Below are 13,734 nucleotides of genomic sequence, written 5' to 3' on the forward strand. Positions count from 1 at the left end.
CAGATGTGATATTAAAAAAAAGAGACCAGGGTGGGAAATGAATTACCACTCAGCCAAACAGTGGTAACCAAACATCATTATTTATATTCCTTATATTCATTATACTCCTCCCCCCTTCTGGAAAGCAAAATACTTTCACTTCTTAGTACCTTTAAACATATATTAATATTAGGGCTGTCAGCATTAACGCGTTAATCGCGATTAGATTAATGCAATCCATAACGCGTTAATTTTAACATAACACGGCTCCTCTAGCTGTAGCACTATGCTTTGAAGTGGCCTCCTGCAGTAAACCTACTGCGCTGATGGAAAGTAAGAGAGCTACTGGACTTTTGAACGGCTTGTTTAACTTTAAAACACTTCCAGGACCATTTTGGAGTGTGGGAGTCGCAGCAGAGCCGTGATTGATTCCCAGTTAAGACACTCTGGTAAGAAATGCTTTACATTATGGGCTTAAAACTGCCTTGAAATGTAAAATAACAGGATTTTAAACATCCCATCCAAATGCGATTAACTATGGAAATTCTGCGATTAATCGCGATTAAAAAATTAATCGTTTGACAGCCCTAATATATACTTAAAGCTACTTTATTTATAATGTTTTGGATAATATCATTCATCATTAATAATAAATAACAGTAGAATTGACAGATACAGTAATAGGATTTTATGATACTTGCTGAATCACTTAATTATTTCTTATTCTATATTATAATTTTAGTACTTTAATTTCAGTACTTTAAGATTACAGACAAATTTGAGGGTTTACTCCCTTTACTTTACTGTTTATGTGAATACTTTTTGCAGCTGTCGGTATTTTTTTGATAACTGTTATATTAATAAGAAAAGAAAATATTTGTGAGTTTGGAGCCATAGAACTAGGTAATAGGTTAGAAAGTGAGTTTTGTAAGCTAAAGATATCTGATCTCCAAGAGTTATTTATACTGATCGATAACCTGCAAATATACAATACCGTATATGATCACATTTATCCTCTATTTAACTGCCACGTTAATAACATTTCCTGCCCTGGTCTTGACAAACGCAGCTCATCAATTTTCCAAACAGGACACACAGTTTGCGTTCGATCCCCATGGCTGATTCCGCTGACTGTTCGCTCACCAACATCCAATCGACAGCCAATCGTCAATCGAATAATCAGGCAGCTTTTCTTCTTTTTTCTTTTTTTAAAAATCACTATCAACAAAAAAGTGATCGCAGCCCTTTATATTCTCTTCAGAGAGTCAAATTTTTTGCTCTTGACTGTTTCAGCGCAGTGTCGACCTGCAGCAGTAATACAACCTTATACCTTCAACTGCTCCCGATAGAAGATTTTATTTTATGAGATTTTATGTGCAAATAGATGAGACAGAGTTAACAGAGGCCGGATACTGAATGTTTGGAGAGTTTATGACATTATCACCTCTTTCTTCCACATCTTTAGTGATATTTGTAGATTAATTTCAGGACTCTAGTAGCCGTTATGTAATGGTAGCAGTGAATATCAATTTGGTGAAGCTGGATTGTTATTAGGACAGCTAAAGGGAGACTCTTGACGTTACAGTTTGTCATGTTGTTAAGAAATATTGGTCATTGCCAGTACTGTTTTCCTCCGTTTGACGCCATCATGTCTGCCACTTTTCCTCTTGCCACATTGTATAATTTTGCAGTTTTTGCACCAGACGTTGAGGCAGTGACTGCCCGGCCTCTGATCCTCTGCAAGCTGCTTTTTCTCACCACAAAAAAACTGCATGAAATTATTATTATTATCATCATCGATCTCTCTCTCTATCAGACCTAAAACATAAAGCTGACTGGTGTTTAGTTTAATGACTCAGCTGCTTGGCCGCCACCTCGGTCACTGGCTGACGCATTACTCACAAAGACGGCGCGGTTATGTAAGTTGGCAATGAGGCAATGTCTCACAAATCATGACGAAATGTTATCAAACAGGAAAAGTACAACAGCAAAGAGGAACATCTGCTAGCGTGAACAACACTGACTGAAAGACGCTTAATTTAGCAATGGAAAATTACAAGTGCATTTACTACAGTTGAGACACATGCACTTAAATATTTCCATTGTATGCCAACTTATACTTCTGAACTGCTATATTTTAGATGGGAAAGTACTTTTCACTTCACTTCTTTTGTCTAAAAAGTACAGTTACATTTCAGATTAAAGTTAGCATCTGAATATCTTAGGAAACGCTTAAACAGCCACGATTCATTCAGGAGCTCGACTCAAAGTGAACAGTCTCCTTAGTTAGATTTAATTTGTCTTTAGCCCAAGATAACAGCTGATAAAAGTTAACCCGAACCAAATATTTAGCACTACCTAAACTAGCTAACCCGCTGCTAAAGCTGAAGTAGTTAGCTAACTAGCCCGCAGCATCATTTAACCGAACGAGGATTGGTGTTAATATGCTAATGCTAATGTTACACCACACTAATCAAGACTAATAATAGCAATAGGAGGCTAACAGAATAACGTGGTCTGCTTGTTAACTAGCTAATAACTAGACAATTATGTCTGAAACATATCTGCTAACGTAAAACTCCAGGACCCCGTTTTAAGAGACAGATGTGGCACAGATTTTGACGTGTTCATTGTGGCTTTTTGGACGTTGCTTGTTGTTTAACAGACCTAGCATGCTGGTTGGCCTCGTTTTTCCTACACTACTTAAAGGCATGGTTGTTTCCGAACATGCTTTTTGTTATTAGGAATGGAAAACAGCCTCCCCAAGTGTTCAAATATTTACAGATATTTTGTTGTTTCACCCTTTTTCATCTTCCATTTTTTCACGCTGGCTGCCGTGATGTGTCAAAAAGATAACAGGGATGAGGAAGCTGTTTGCTGTATGCTGCCACCTGCTGGACAGGTGTTGGTAGAGCGGGGCTTTACTGGCATATACCGTTTATCCAAGTCTATGGATCTAACTCAGAAATGTCCAAACCTATTCCTTAAAGGGCAATAATGTGGCTGCAGGTTTTCATTCATTCAGATTTGACTCTGTTAATCAGCTGATCTCAGTCTGCAGACAGTTCATTGGTTGAATCGTGTGTTCTGTTGATTGGTTGGAACAAAAACCTGCAGACACACGGACGACCCTTTATGGAATAGTTTGGCCATGCCTGATCGAACTGGAACGACTTATTTGGGCCAATTAGGATTCTGTGTAACTGTAAACTAGTTTAAAAAGGGAGATATGGGAGATTTATGGGGGGGAATTATGAAAGAGAGAGGGTGAAAATATAAAAAGTCTGGTCTGAAACGATTTGATTAGCCTGTAGAAGTTTTTTGATTATTGGTTAGTGTCTGATTTCGGCTTTTTGAATGAAAGGAATTTAACCCTCCTGTTGTCTCCCATCGACTGTGCAGCTTTTTTCCCCTAATGGGTCAAAATTAACCCAGTTTTGGTTGGTTTATAAAGCATAAGGTTTAAATTATCACTCAATTCTGTGTTAGACCTTTTTAGCTAACTTCATTCCAACTTAATATCGCAGATTTTACACTTATTTTTGGAAATTCATCAGCCATTAGGCCTCAATTAAATGCATGTATACCTCATTTTTGAGTTCAGGCTTGTTGTACTCCTGGGTCAGAATTGATTTGAGGACAACAGGAGGGTTAATATATTTTGATTTTGTTTTTTTATCAAACAAAACAAGCAACCTGCAGACAGCTCTGGGAAACTGTGACAGGCATTTTTCACTATTTTCTAACATTTTATCCACTTGACAATTCATAGAAAAGGATTTGGAAGATTAATCTTTAAGATAGTAGTTGCAGCAGGTAATACCTAAACACAAATGAAGTGGCTGGATTGATGCTTTACATGAGGTAAAAGCACATTCCTAAGCATTTTGTGTTTAATTTTTGTCAGGGAAGAAGGTGGCGATAATGTTACACACTTCAAAAAAAATAAAAAATAAATTCTTCCAACATGGCGGAGTGTTGCTGTTAACCAGTCGTAGCCTCTTGGAGCATTTCGTGTGCTGGAGACATTCAGCTTGCTTTGTGGCCTTTGCTTATTATATTTATTTTTTAATATTTTATCTTTTTCAGAGAGGTACAGTATGTGCTGCCGTTTCTATGCATCACTGTGACAGGCTTCGCCCACTGCCTTGACCAAACAAAATGAAACTAAAGCTAACCCAAATTAAGTCGATTTCAAGTTAAGATATCTGTGAAGTCGCTCCCTCGTAGCAAAGACGCTCGTTTTTAAGGGGAGCGTACCTATGTTCCCCGGGCCCTATGTTCCCCAATCGCAGCTAACTTGGTTGCTAGCTCAGCAGCTAACTCGGCTGCTAGCTTGGCGGCTAATTCGGCTGCTAGCTCGGCGGCTAACTCATCTGCTAACTCGGCGGCTAACTCAGCTAACTGGCTAACTGTAGACACATACACATACAAAGCGGGGAACATAGGACCCGGGGAACATAGGGATGATCCCTTTTTAAGACATGAATCATTTTTCTGTTATGACTTTAGAAGTGCATGGCTCCGTGGTGAACTTGTGCACTAGTAGAAATCCTTGTAATCGCTAGCCGTGTAAAAAAAAAAAAAAAAAATAGAAGCCATAGAGAATCTAACATAGCCATAATCGTAGAGAGTTATCTGTATTTTGAATTTAGCGAATCATATTCTGTGATACTGAGCTCTAATGATGTCAGTGCGATGAAAGCAGAGGAAGTAGAAGAAGAAGAAGGCGAGGACGTAGTTTAACCCTTGTGTCGTCCTCTCGGGTCAAATTGACCCTGTCCGTTTTAACTGTTCCTTTTTTCCTTCCTTCCTTCCTCTTTTCCTCCTTCTCTCTTTCTTTCCTCCCTATTTCCTTCTTTCCTCCCTCCCTCCTTTCCTTCCTTCTTTCCTCCCTCCCTCCTTTCCTTCCTTCTTTCCTCCCTCCTTTCCTTCCTCCCTCCTTCTTTCCTTCCTCCTTCCATCCTTTCCTTAATTCCCCTTCTCTCTTTCTTTCCTCCCTCCTTTCTTCTTTCCTCTCTCCTTTCCTCCCTCATTCCTCCCTCCCTCCTTTCCTCCCCTCCTTCCTTCCCCCCTCCTTTCCTTTCTTCCTCCTTCCCTCCTTTCCTTAATTCCCCCTTCTCTCTTTCTTTCCTCCCTCCTTTCTTCTTTCCTCTCTTCTTTCCTCCCTCCCTCCTTTCCTTCCCTCCTTTCCTTCCTCCTTTCCTTCCTCCCTCCCTCCTTCCTCCCTCCTTTCCTTCCTTCTTCCTACCTTCCTTGACTCAAGGACAACAGGAGGGTTAAAGTTACACATACTGTTGTTTGAGGTCGATATTGAAATCGATACTTAATATTAATATTGATAGTATTTATTTTTTTTAAACCTTAATACAGATTCCTGATATATTAGTTGTTGTTGTTTTTTATTTTTGCCAAGACACATACTTGAAAAATGAACTTGTTAGCGCTCTCTTGGTGGTCAAACCTCGTAAAGGTGACAGTTTCAAAATTACATTTAGTTTTTTTTATTTCTGTACTACAGTTTCTTACTATCTGTACACCACAACCGATATATATATATCTACAAGTTCTGGCTGATATATTATTCTAACCATACTTAAAGTTACCTAGAAAATACCCAAATTTCCTTCCACTTCTTTGCTGATGCTTTGAAGCTCAAACACCTTAGTTTTACCTCTTTTCCACTGAGCTGGAGCTGGAGCTGGTTCGGAGCCAGAGCCTGACTAAGCACCGGTTCTTTGATTTTCCACCGCCAAAGCTCCACCCCGGAGAACATCAACACTATAGACGAGAGATCGGAGACAATATGTGGACATGGATGAATTATCGGTCACTATTTCAAAATCAGAAAGGGGACGTTTAAAGAGCAACGTAACACTAATCATCTACCTACTATTTAAAGTTAGCACATTACTCGTACAGTCGTGTCACTTCATCCCCAAAACTAAATAAATGTAACCCTCCTGTTGTCCTCAAGTCAAGGAAGGAAAGGAGGAAGAAGAAAGGAAAGGAGGAAGGAAGGAAGAAGGAAGAAAAGGGGGGAGGAAGGACGGAGGGAAGAAGGAAGGTAGGAGGGAGGGAGGGAGAAAGGAAAAGAGGAAGGGAGGAAGGATGGAAGGGAGAAAGAAGGAAGGAAAGGAGGGAGGGAGGAAAGAAGGAAGGGAGGGAGGAAGGAAAGAAGGAAGGAAGAAAGGAAGGGAGGAAAGAAGGAACAGTCAAAAAAGACAGGGTCCTACCCTCCTTTCCTTCCCTTCCTTCCTTCCTTCCTTCTTCCTCCCTTCCTTCCTTGACTTGAGGACAGCAGGAGGGTTAAACTCGAGCCAGATAAAAAGAGGGGCGGCCTCCAAGACTACGGACAGAAATAATAAAGCCACGTCCATTTTTAGAGAAAGCAGCAGGTTTATATTTATACAATGATGATGATGGATGCTTTTTTTAATGCTTTCAAGCTAAATTTGTGTGTTAAGTTGCTCTTTAAAGAAAAATATATCACTCTCCTGCACTTAAAAGGTGAATCTCCTCAAACGTCCGTCCATCGATTCGTGTCCTGCTGAATGAGACACTTACTGAACCCCCCCCCTTTTTTTTTTCCCCTGCTCTGGATGTCAGCTTACATCAAATTTAAAAGAAAAATTAAAAATGAAAAAGTAACACAACCAGCCAGCCGGTGTTGATTTAGCTGCTGTAGCACTTTAAGTTTATGCTGCTGAATATTACATGTTACTTACTTGTATGTTTGTCCGTACTGCTGTATGTGTCCGTATGTATGTATGTATGTATGTATGTATGTGATGCATCCTGACCGGGAATGTCCGTCTGAACAGATATAACAACATGCATATCATCAGTGTTTTAATGTACTCTTGTTGTCAATAAATACAAACAGAACAAATACAGTAAAAAAAAAAAAAAAAAAACAACACACAAAGATTGTACAATGTTTTGGCTCTGAATGTGCACAATTATCTATTTTAACAGTAAAAAATTTCAAAATAAAAGCATTGACATCGAAACAAAGGCACGTTTATCCATCAGCTCTCGTCAACAAGAGTTTTTAAAAATCAATTAGACGGAGCAGTTTTCTTGTTTCTTCCTTCCTCCCTCCTTTCCTTCCTACCCTTTTACCGTCCTTCCTTCCTTCCTCCCTCCCTCCTTTCCTTCTTCCTCCCTCCCTTCCTTGACTTCCTTCTTCCTCCCTCCCTCCTTTCCTTCCTTCTTTCTTTCTTCCTTCCTTCCTCCCGCCTTTCCTTCCTTCCCTCTTACCCTTAGTCAAGGAAGGAAGGAAGGAAAGGAGGGAGGGAGGAAGGAAGGAAAGGACCCTGTCTTTTTTGACTGTTCCTTCTTTCCTCCCTTCCTTTCTTCCTCTTCCTTCCTTCTGTCCTTCTTTCCTTCCTTTCCTTCCTCCCTCCCTTCCTTGACTCGAGGACAACAGGGGGTTAAATACAATTTTTTTTAACAGTAAAAACTTCAAAATAAAAGCACTGACATGGAAACAAAGGCACGTTAAACCATCAGCTCTCGTCAACCAGAGTAAAGATCAATTAGACTGAGCATTTTTTTTGTTTCTTTCAACACTAAAAAGTTACCATCATCACAATACTGGTAGTGTTTGATCCTGTTAGCTCGATCGAACTGAATTCGGCGATATTTAAGACAAACTGTGGTCAGAAAAGGTTTCGCAGTGAGTTATTAAGGTGAGAGAGTGTAAATAGCACCTAGAAATCATTCCCTGTCCAGAGATTTTTTAAAAAAAGTTTCTTTAACCGTCCTGTTGTCCTCGAGTCAAGGAAGGAAGGGAGGAAGAAAGGAGAAAGAAGGAAGAAAAGGAGGGAGGGAGGAAGGAAGGAGGGAAGGAAGGAGGGGAAGGAAGGAAGGAAGGGCGGCGGAAATAAGGAAGGTAGGAGGGAGGAAGAAGGAAGAAAGGGAGGGAGGGAGGGACGAGGAAAGGAAAGAAGGAAGGGAAGGAAAGGAAGGAAGGGCGGAGGAAATAAGGAGGGAGAAAGGAAGAGAGGAAGGAAGGAAAGAAAGACAGGAAAGCAGGAAGGGTGGAATGAAAGGAAGGAGGGAGGAAGAGAGGAAGGAAGGAAGAAAAGTAGGTAGGGAGGGAGGAAGGAAGGAAGGAAGGGAGGAAAGAAGGAACAGTCAAAACAGACAGGGTCAATTTGACCCTGGAGGACGACAGGAGGGTTAAGTATTTGCAAATACAGGAGCTTAGTTTTATTATTATCTATTATTATTATTTAACTTTAACTGTAAAGAGCAAAACAAGTGATTGACTTTTTTTTTTTATCTTAATTTGTTAAAAGAAAGTGTTTTATTCTATTGTAGAAAAATTAGTTTGTACTCAACAAAATTAAATTAGTTTTTAATTATTTGCAAATATTGGATGTAGTTTTGACTTTAACTGTAAAGAGCAACACAGTTCTAGAAATGTAGTAAAATTGAGATCTCAAAAAAGAAAAGTTTGCTTACCTGATTTGATAACTTTGATAATTTATAATTGTTTCAAGTCATTTAAGGAGCAAAAAAGTCCCAATTTTGTGGTTTCAGCTTTAAGGAATGTGAGGATTTGCTAGTTTCCATCATATTATTGTAAATTAAATATGTTTTGGGGGTTTTATAATGTCGGTCAGATAAAAACAAGACATTTGAAGACATCACCTACAATTTCTCTGCCTCTTTAAGAAAGAAAGCAAACTAAGTAATTAATTTGCTGAGAATCATTTAAGGTCTAATTTCAGTTTTAAAGCGATGGTTCAGGCGTAATTTGGACCTAGCGTCACATGCACCATGAGGTCTATCTAATATAAAATAGTGGAGTTAGAGCCATCAGCTGAATGTCTTAGTACAGGCGCTAACGGGACCACCAGTGTATCTTGTAAATGACCCCACTAATAATGCCTGGACTGTTATCAAACTTCTACAGTAGCACAAATAGGGTCTTTAATCATAAGTCGATGCATTGGAAAGTTTGTAAGTACACCAGGAAGAAGAAGGAAGGAAAGGAGGGAGGAAGGAGGGAAAGAGGGAAGGAAGGAAAGGAGGAAGGCAGGAAGGAAGGAAAGGAGGAAGGAAGAAAGGAATTAAAGGAGGGAGGGGAGGAAGGAAGAAAGGAAGGAACAGTCATTACTTCTACAGTCATAAAAAATGTATTTAAATCTGTGAAGAAGGGAAGAAGGAAGGAAGAAGGAAGGAAAGGAGGGAGGAAGGAAGGAAAGGAAGAAAGAAGGAAGGAAAGGAGGGAGGAAGGAAGGAATTATATGACACAGGAGTTCATTAAAATAACACTTACCTGATGGCTTTTACTCTGCTGCTAACTGCTAAAGCTGGAAACATCGTCGAAATCTCGCGCAATCACACACAGATCTCTAGATGTGCTGTGCGGGATCTCGCAAGATCACACGGTATTTCGGTGATCGAGTGATATTTCGACAATGTTTCCAGCTTTAGCAGTAGCAGCAGAGTAAAAGCCATCAGGTAAGTGTTATTTTAATAAACTCCTGGTGTACTTACAAACTTTCCAATGCATCGATTTATGAGTAAAGACCCTATTTGTACTACTGTAGAAGTTTGATACCAATCCAGACATTATTAGTGGGGTCATTTACCAGATACACAGGTGGTCCTGTTAGCGCCTGTACTAAGACAACTAACTCCATAACTCTACATTAGATAGACCTCATGGTGCATATGACACTAGGTCGAAATTACGCTGAACCATCGCTTTAAAGTCTAACCTGATCTGAAAATATAGGATTTTAAACCTCCTGAATGAAAAGTGATCTCCTCCTCCTGGAAACAGCGTGACGGGGGTTATAAACGTGGGTCAGACTGGATCCGAGGCGGTTCTGGTGTAGACCTTCTCCCACATCACCGTGCCGCAGATGCAGAAGAAATCCCAGAGGTTGCAGAAGACGCCGCGGTCGAACGGGTTCTCCTCGTTCCCGCGGTGCTTCAGGTAGGAGGATGAAAAGATGGAAGGAAGGAAGAGAAGACGGGCTGAAAAGATAGAAGGAAGAAAGGGAGGATCGAAGGATGGAAGGAAGAGGAGAGAAGACAGTAAGGAAAGATGAAAGGAAGGAAGGAAGGAAAGGCAGGAAGGAACGAAAGAAAGGGAGGATGTAAAGATGGAAGGAAAAGAAGACAGTAAGGAAAGATGAAAGGAAGGAAGGAAGGAAAGGCAGGAAGGAACGAAAGAAAGGGAGGATGTAAAGATGGAAGGAAAAGAAGACAGTAAGGAAAGATGAAAGGAAGGAAGGACAGATGGAAGTAAAGAAGGAAGGAACGGAAGAAAGAAAGAGTGGATGGAAAGATGGAAGGAAAGTGGGCCGGATTGGGCTCCTTGGCGGGCCGGTTCTGGTCCGCGGGCCTCATGTTTGACACCCCTGGTCAGACTGGATCCGAGGCGGTTCTGGTGTAGACCTTCTCCCACATCACCGTGCCGCAGATGCAGAAGAAGTCCCAGAGGTTGCAGAAGACGCCGCGGTCGAACGGGTTCTCCTCGTTCCCGCAGTGCTTCAGGTAGGAGATGCGGTGCCGAGACATGAACTCCCAGGTGGTGCAGTTGATGGAGACCAGGTAGAGGTGGCAGCAGAGCAGCAGCAGCACCACGACGGAGAAAACCCCGACGACGCCGAGCGCCGCCAGCAGGAAGCCGTTCGATCGGAACCACAGCTCCCACGTCAAGCTCGGAGAGATACCTGACCTGGAAGAGAACCAGATAAAGATGGTTTTATGTGTGATGTCATATAATTCCTTCCTTCTTCCCTCCTTTCCTTCCTTCCTTCCTCCCTCCTTTCATTCCTTCTTTCTTCATTCCTTCCTTCCTCCTTCCTCCCTCCTTTCCTTCCTTCTTTCCTTCTTCACAGATTTAAATGCATTTTTTATGACTGTATAAGTAGTGACTGTTCCTTCCTTCCTTTCTTTCTTCCTTCCTCCCTCCCTCCCTCCTTCCCTCCTTTATTTCCTTTCTTCCTTCCTTCCTCTTTTCCTTCCTTCTTCCTTCCTCCCTCCTTTATTTCCTTTCTTCCTTCCTTCTTTCCGTCCTCCTTTCCTTCCTTCTTCCTTCCTTCCTCCCTCCTTTCCTTCTTCCTTCCTTCCTCCTATCCTTCCTTCACCCTCTTTCCCTCCTTCCTCCCTCCCTCTTTTCATTCCTTCTTTCCTCCCTCCTTTCCTTCCTTCTTCCTTCTTCACAGATTTAAATGCATTTTTTATGACTGTAGCAGTAGTGACTGTTCCTTCCTTCCTTTCTTCCTTCCTTCCTTCCTCCCTCCCTCCCTCCTTTATTTCCTTTCTTCCTTCCTTCCTCCTTTCCTTCCTTCCCTCTTACCCTCCTTCCTTCCTCCCTCCTTTCCTTCCTTCTCACTTACCCTCCTTCCTTCCTTCCTTCCTCCCTCCTTTCCTTCCTTCTTCCCTCCCTCCCTCCCTCCTTTCCTTCTTCCTTCCTCCTTTCCTTCCTTCCTGCCTTCCTCCTTTCCTTCCTTCCCACTTACCCTCCTTCCTTCCTTCCTCCCTCCTTTCCTTCCTTCCTCCCTCCTTTCCTTCCTTCCCACTTACCCTCCTTCCTTCCTCCCTCCTTTCCTTCCTTCCCACTTACCCTCCTTCCTTCCTTCCCACTTACCCTCCTTCCTTCCTTCCTTCCTCCCTCCTTTCCTTCCTTCCTCCCTCCTTTCCTTCCTTCCCACTTACCCTCCTTCCTTCCTTCCTCCCTCCTTTCCTTCATTCGTCCCTCCTTTCCTTCCTTCTTTCCTTCTTCCTCCCTCCCTTCCTTGACTCGAGGACAACAGGAGGGTTAAATAAAACATTTTTTAACAGTACAAACTTCAAAATAAAAGCATTGACATGGAAACAAAGGCACATTAACCATCAGCTCTCGTCAACCAGAGTAAAAATCAATTAGACGGAGCAGTTTTCTTCTTTCTTTCAACACAAAATCTAAAAAAAACGCAGATTTCATTCAAACTGAATTCTGCGATATTTAAGATAAAGAGTTAGGACCTACAGAGCGATGTGAAGGGCCCAGAGCAGAGTCAGCAGCTGCACCAGCAGGTAGACCACGAACCAGCGGTGGTTCCTCTCGCCGACGCAGTTCTCGATCCAGGGGCAGTGATGGTCGAAGCGACGCACGCAGCGCTTACACGTCTGGCAGTGCTTCGCTCTCATTGGCTGCTGCTCCAAACAGAAAAGAAAGAAAGAAAGAAAGAAAGAGAGGAGGAACTATTAGAGTCATTCAACTGGTGTTAAAGCCACAAAATAAAAAGTTCAAATAAATAAAAACCATTTGCTGCTTCTAGCTTTTCAATTATGAAGATTTGGTAGTTGTGATATACGACAGGAAACAGATGATTTGGGTTTTGAACTGTTGGTTGAAGAAAATAAGACGTGTGACATCAACTTGAGAGAAACCTTTTCACTATTTGTGGACATTTTATAGACAAAATGATTCATTAACCCTCCTGTTGTCGTCGAGTCAAGGAAGGAAGGAAGGGAGGGAGGAGGGAAGGAAGGAAGGAAGGTAGGAGGGAGGGAGGGAGGAAAGAAAGAAAGAAGGACAGAGGAAAGAAGGGAGGGAGGGAGGAAAGGAAGGAAGGACAGAAGGGAGGAAGGAGAGAGAAAGGAAGGACAGACGGAAGGAAGGAAGGATGGACAGAAGGAAGGAAGGACAGAAGGATGGAAGGTTGTCCTCGAGTCAAGGAAGGAAGGAAGGGAGGGAGGAAGAAGGAAGGAAAGTAGGGAGGAGGGAAGGAAGGAAGGGAGGAAAGGAAAAGAGGAAGGGAGGAGGGAAGGAAGGTAGGAGGGAGGGAGGAAAGAAAGAAGGACAGAGGAAAGGAGGAAGGGAGGGAGGAAAGGAGGAAGGGAGGACGGAGGAAAGAAGGAAGGAAGGAAGGAGGGTAGGAGAGAGGAAGGAAGGGAGGAAAGACGGAAGGAAGGAAGGAGAGAGGAAAGAAGGGAGGAAAGAAGGAACAGTCAAAACAGACGGGGTCAGTTTGACCCGGGAGGACGACAGGAAGCAGATTGAATGAATGATATTTAAACAATCTGACAAAGCAACAGATATCATACTTTAAATTATTCTGATGTTTTGTCGACATTTTGTAAAATTTGTTGCAGATTTATTTTTTATTGTAGAGAGTAAAGACGAGGTTTGAGTTTATTTACTGACTGAAGCTTGTTTAGATTTATGTTTCAACATCTGTGTTTTTAAATAGATTAAAATAGAAATTAATCTGTTATATAGGAACAGGAGTGTGTGTGTGTGTGTGTGTGTGTGTGTGTGTGTGTGTGTGTGTGTGTGTGTGTGTGTGTGTGTGTGTGTGTGTGTGTGTGTGTAAGTAACTGTTATGTCTTGCTTTGACCACCGGGTGGCAGTATGAGTCCAAACACAGAGGTAAAGAAACATTTCAATCATTCTCTTTAAGACTTTAACCCTCCTGTCGTCCTCCCGGGTCAAATTGACCCCGTCTCTCTTTTGGCTGTTCCTTCTTTCCTTCCTTCCTTCCTTCCTTCCTCTTTCTTTAATTTTTCCTTTGTTCTTCCCCTCCTTCCATACTTCTTTCCTCACTTCCTTGCTTCTTTCCTTCCTTCCTTCCTTCCTTCTTTCCTTACTTCCTCCACCCTCCCTCCCTACTCCTTTCCTTCCTTCCTCCTCTCCTTACTTCCTTCCTCCCTTCTTACTCCTTTCCTTCCTCCCTCCCTACTCCTTTCCTTCCTTCCTTCCTTCCTTTCCTCCCTCCCTATACCTTTCCCTCCCTCCTT

The 13,734-nt window shown here is 41.9% G+C and overlaps 1 protein-coding gene across 1 annotated transcript in view; it reads right to left on the minus strand.

The window, feature by feature from the left end:
- Positions 1 to 10,247: 10,247 nt before the first annotated feature.
- Positions 10,248 to 13,734, minus strand: part of zdhhc12a (zinc finger DHHC-type palmitoyltransferase 12a) — an 8,728-nt gene continuing 5,241 nt past the window's right edge. Inside the window, exons 4-5 of the mRNA XM_053326262.1 lie at positions 11,981 to 12,147; positions 10,248 to 10,684 (exon numbers count right to left, since the gene is read on the minus strand). Of these exons, the coding sequence (XP_053182237.1) occupies positions 10,369 to 10,684; positions 11,981 to 12,147 (483 nt within the window). The 3' untranslated portion in view covers positions 10,248 to 10,368. The remainder of the gene's footprint in view (positions 10,685 to 11,980; positions 12,148 to 13,734) is intronic.

The sequence above is a fragment of the Scomber japonicus genome, chromosome 9 (genome assembly GCF_027409825.1).
Source record: "Scomber japonicus isolate fScoJap1 chromosome 9, fScoJap1.pri, whole genome shotgun sequence".
Classification (NCBI taxonomy): domain Eukaryota; kingdom Metazoa; phylum Chordata; class Actinopteri; order Scombriformes; family Scombridae; genus Scomber; species Scomber japonicus.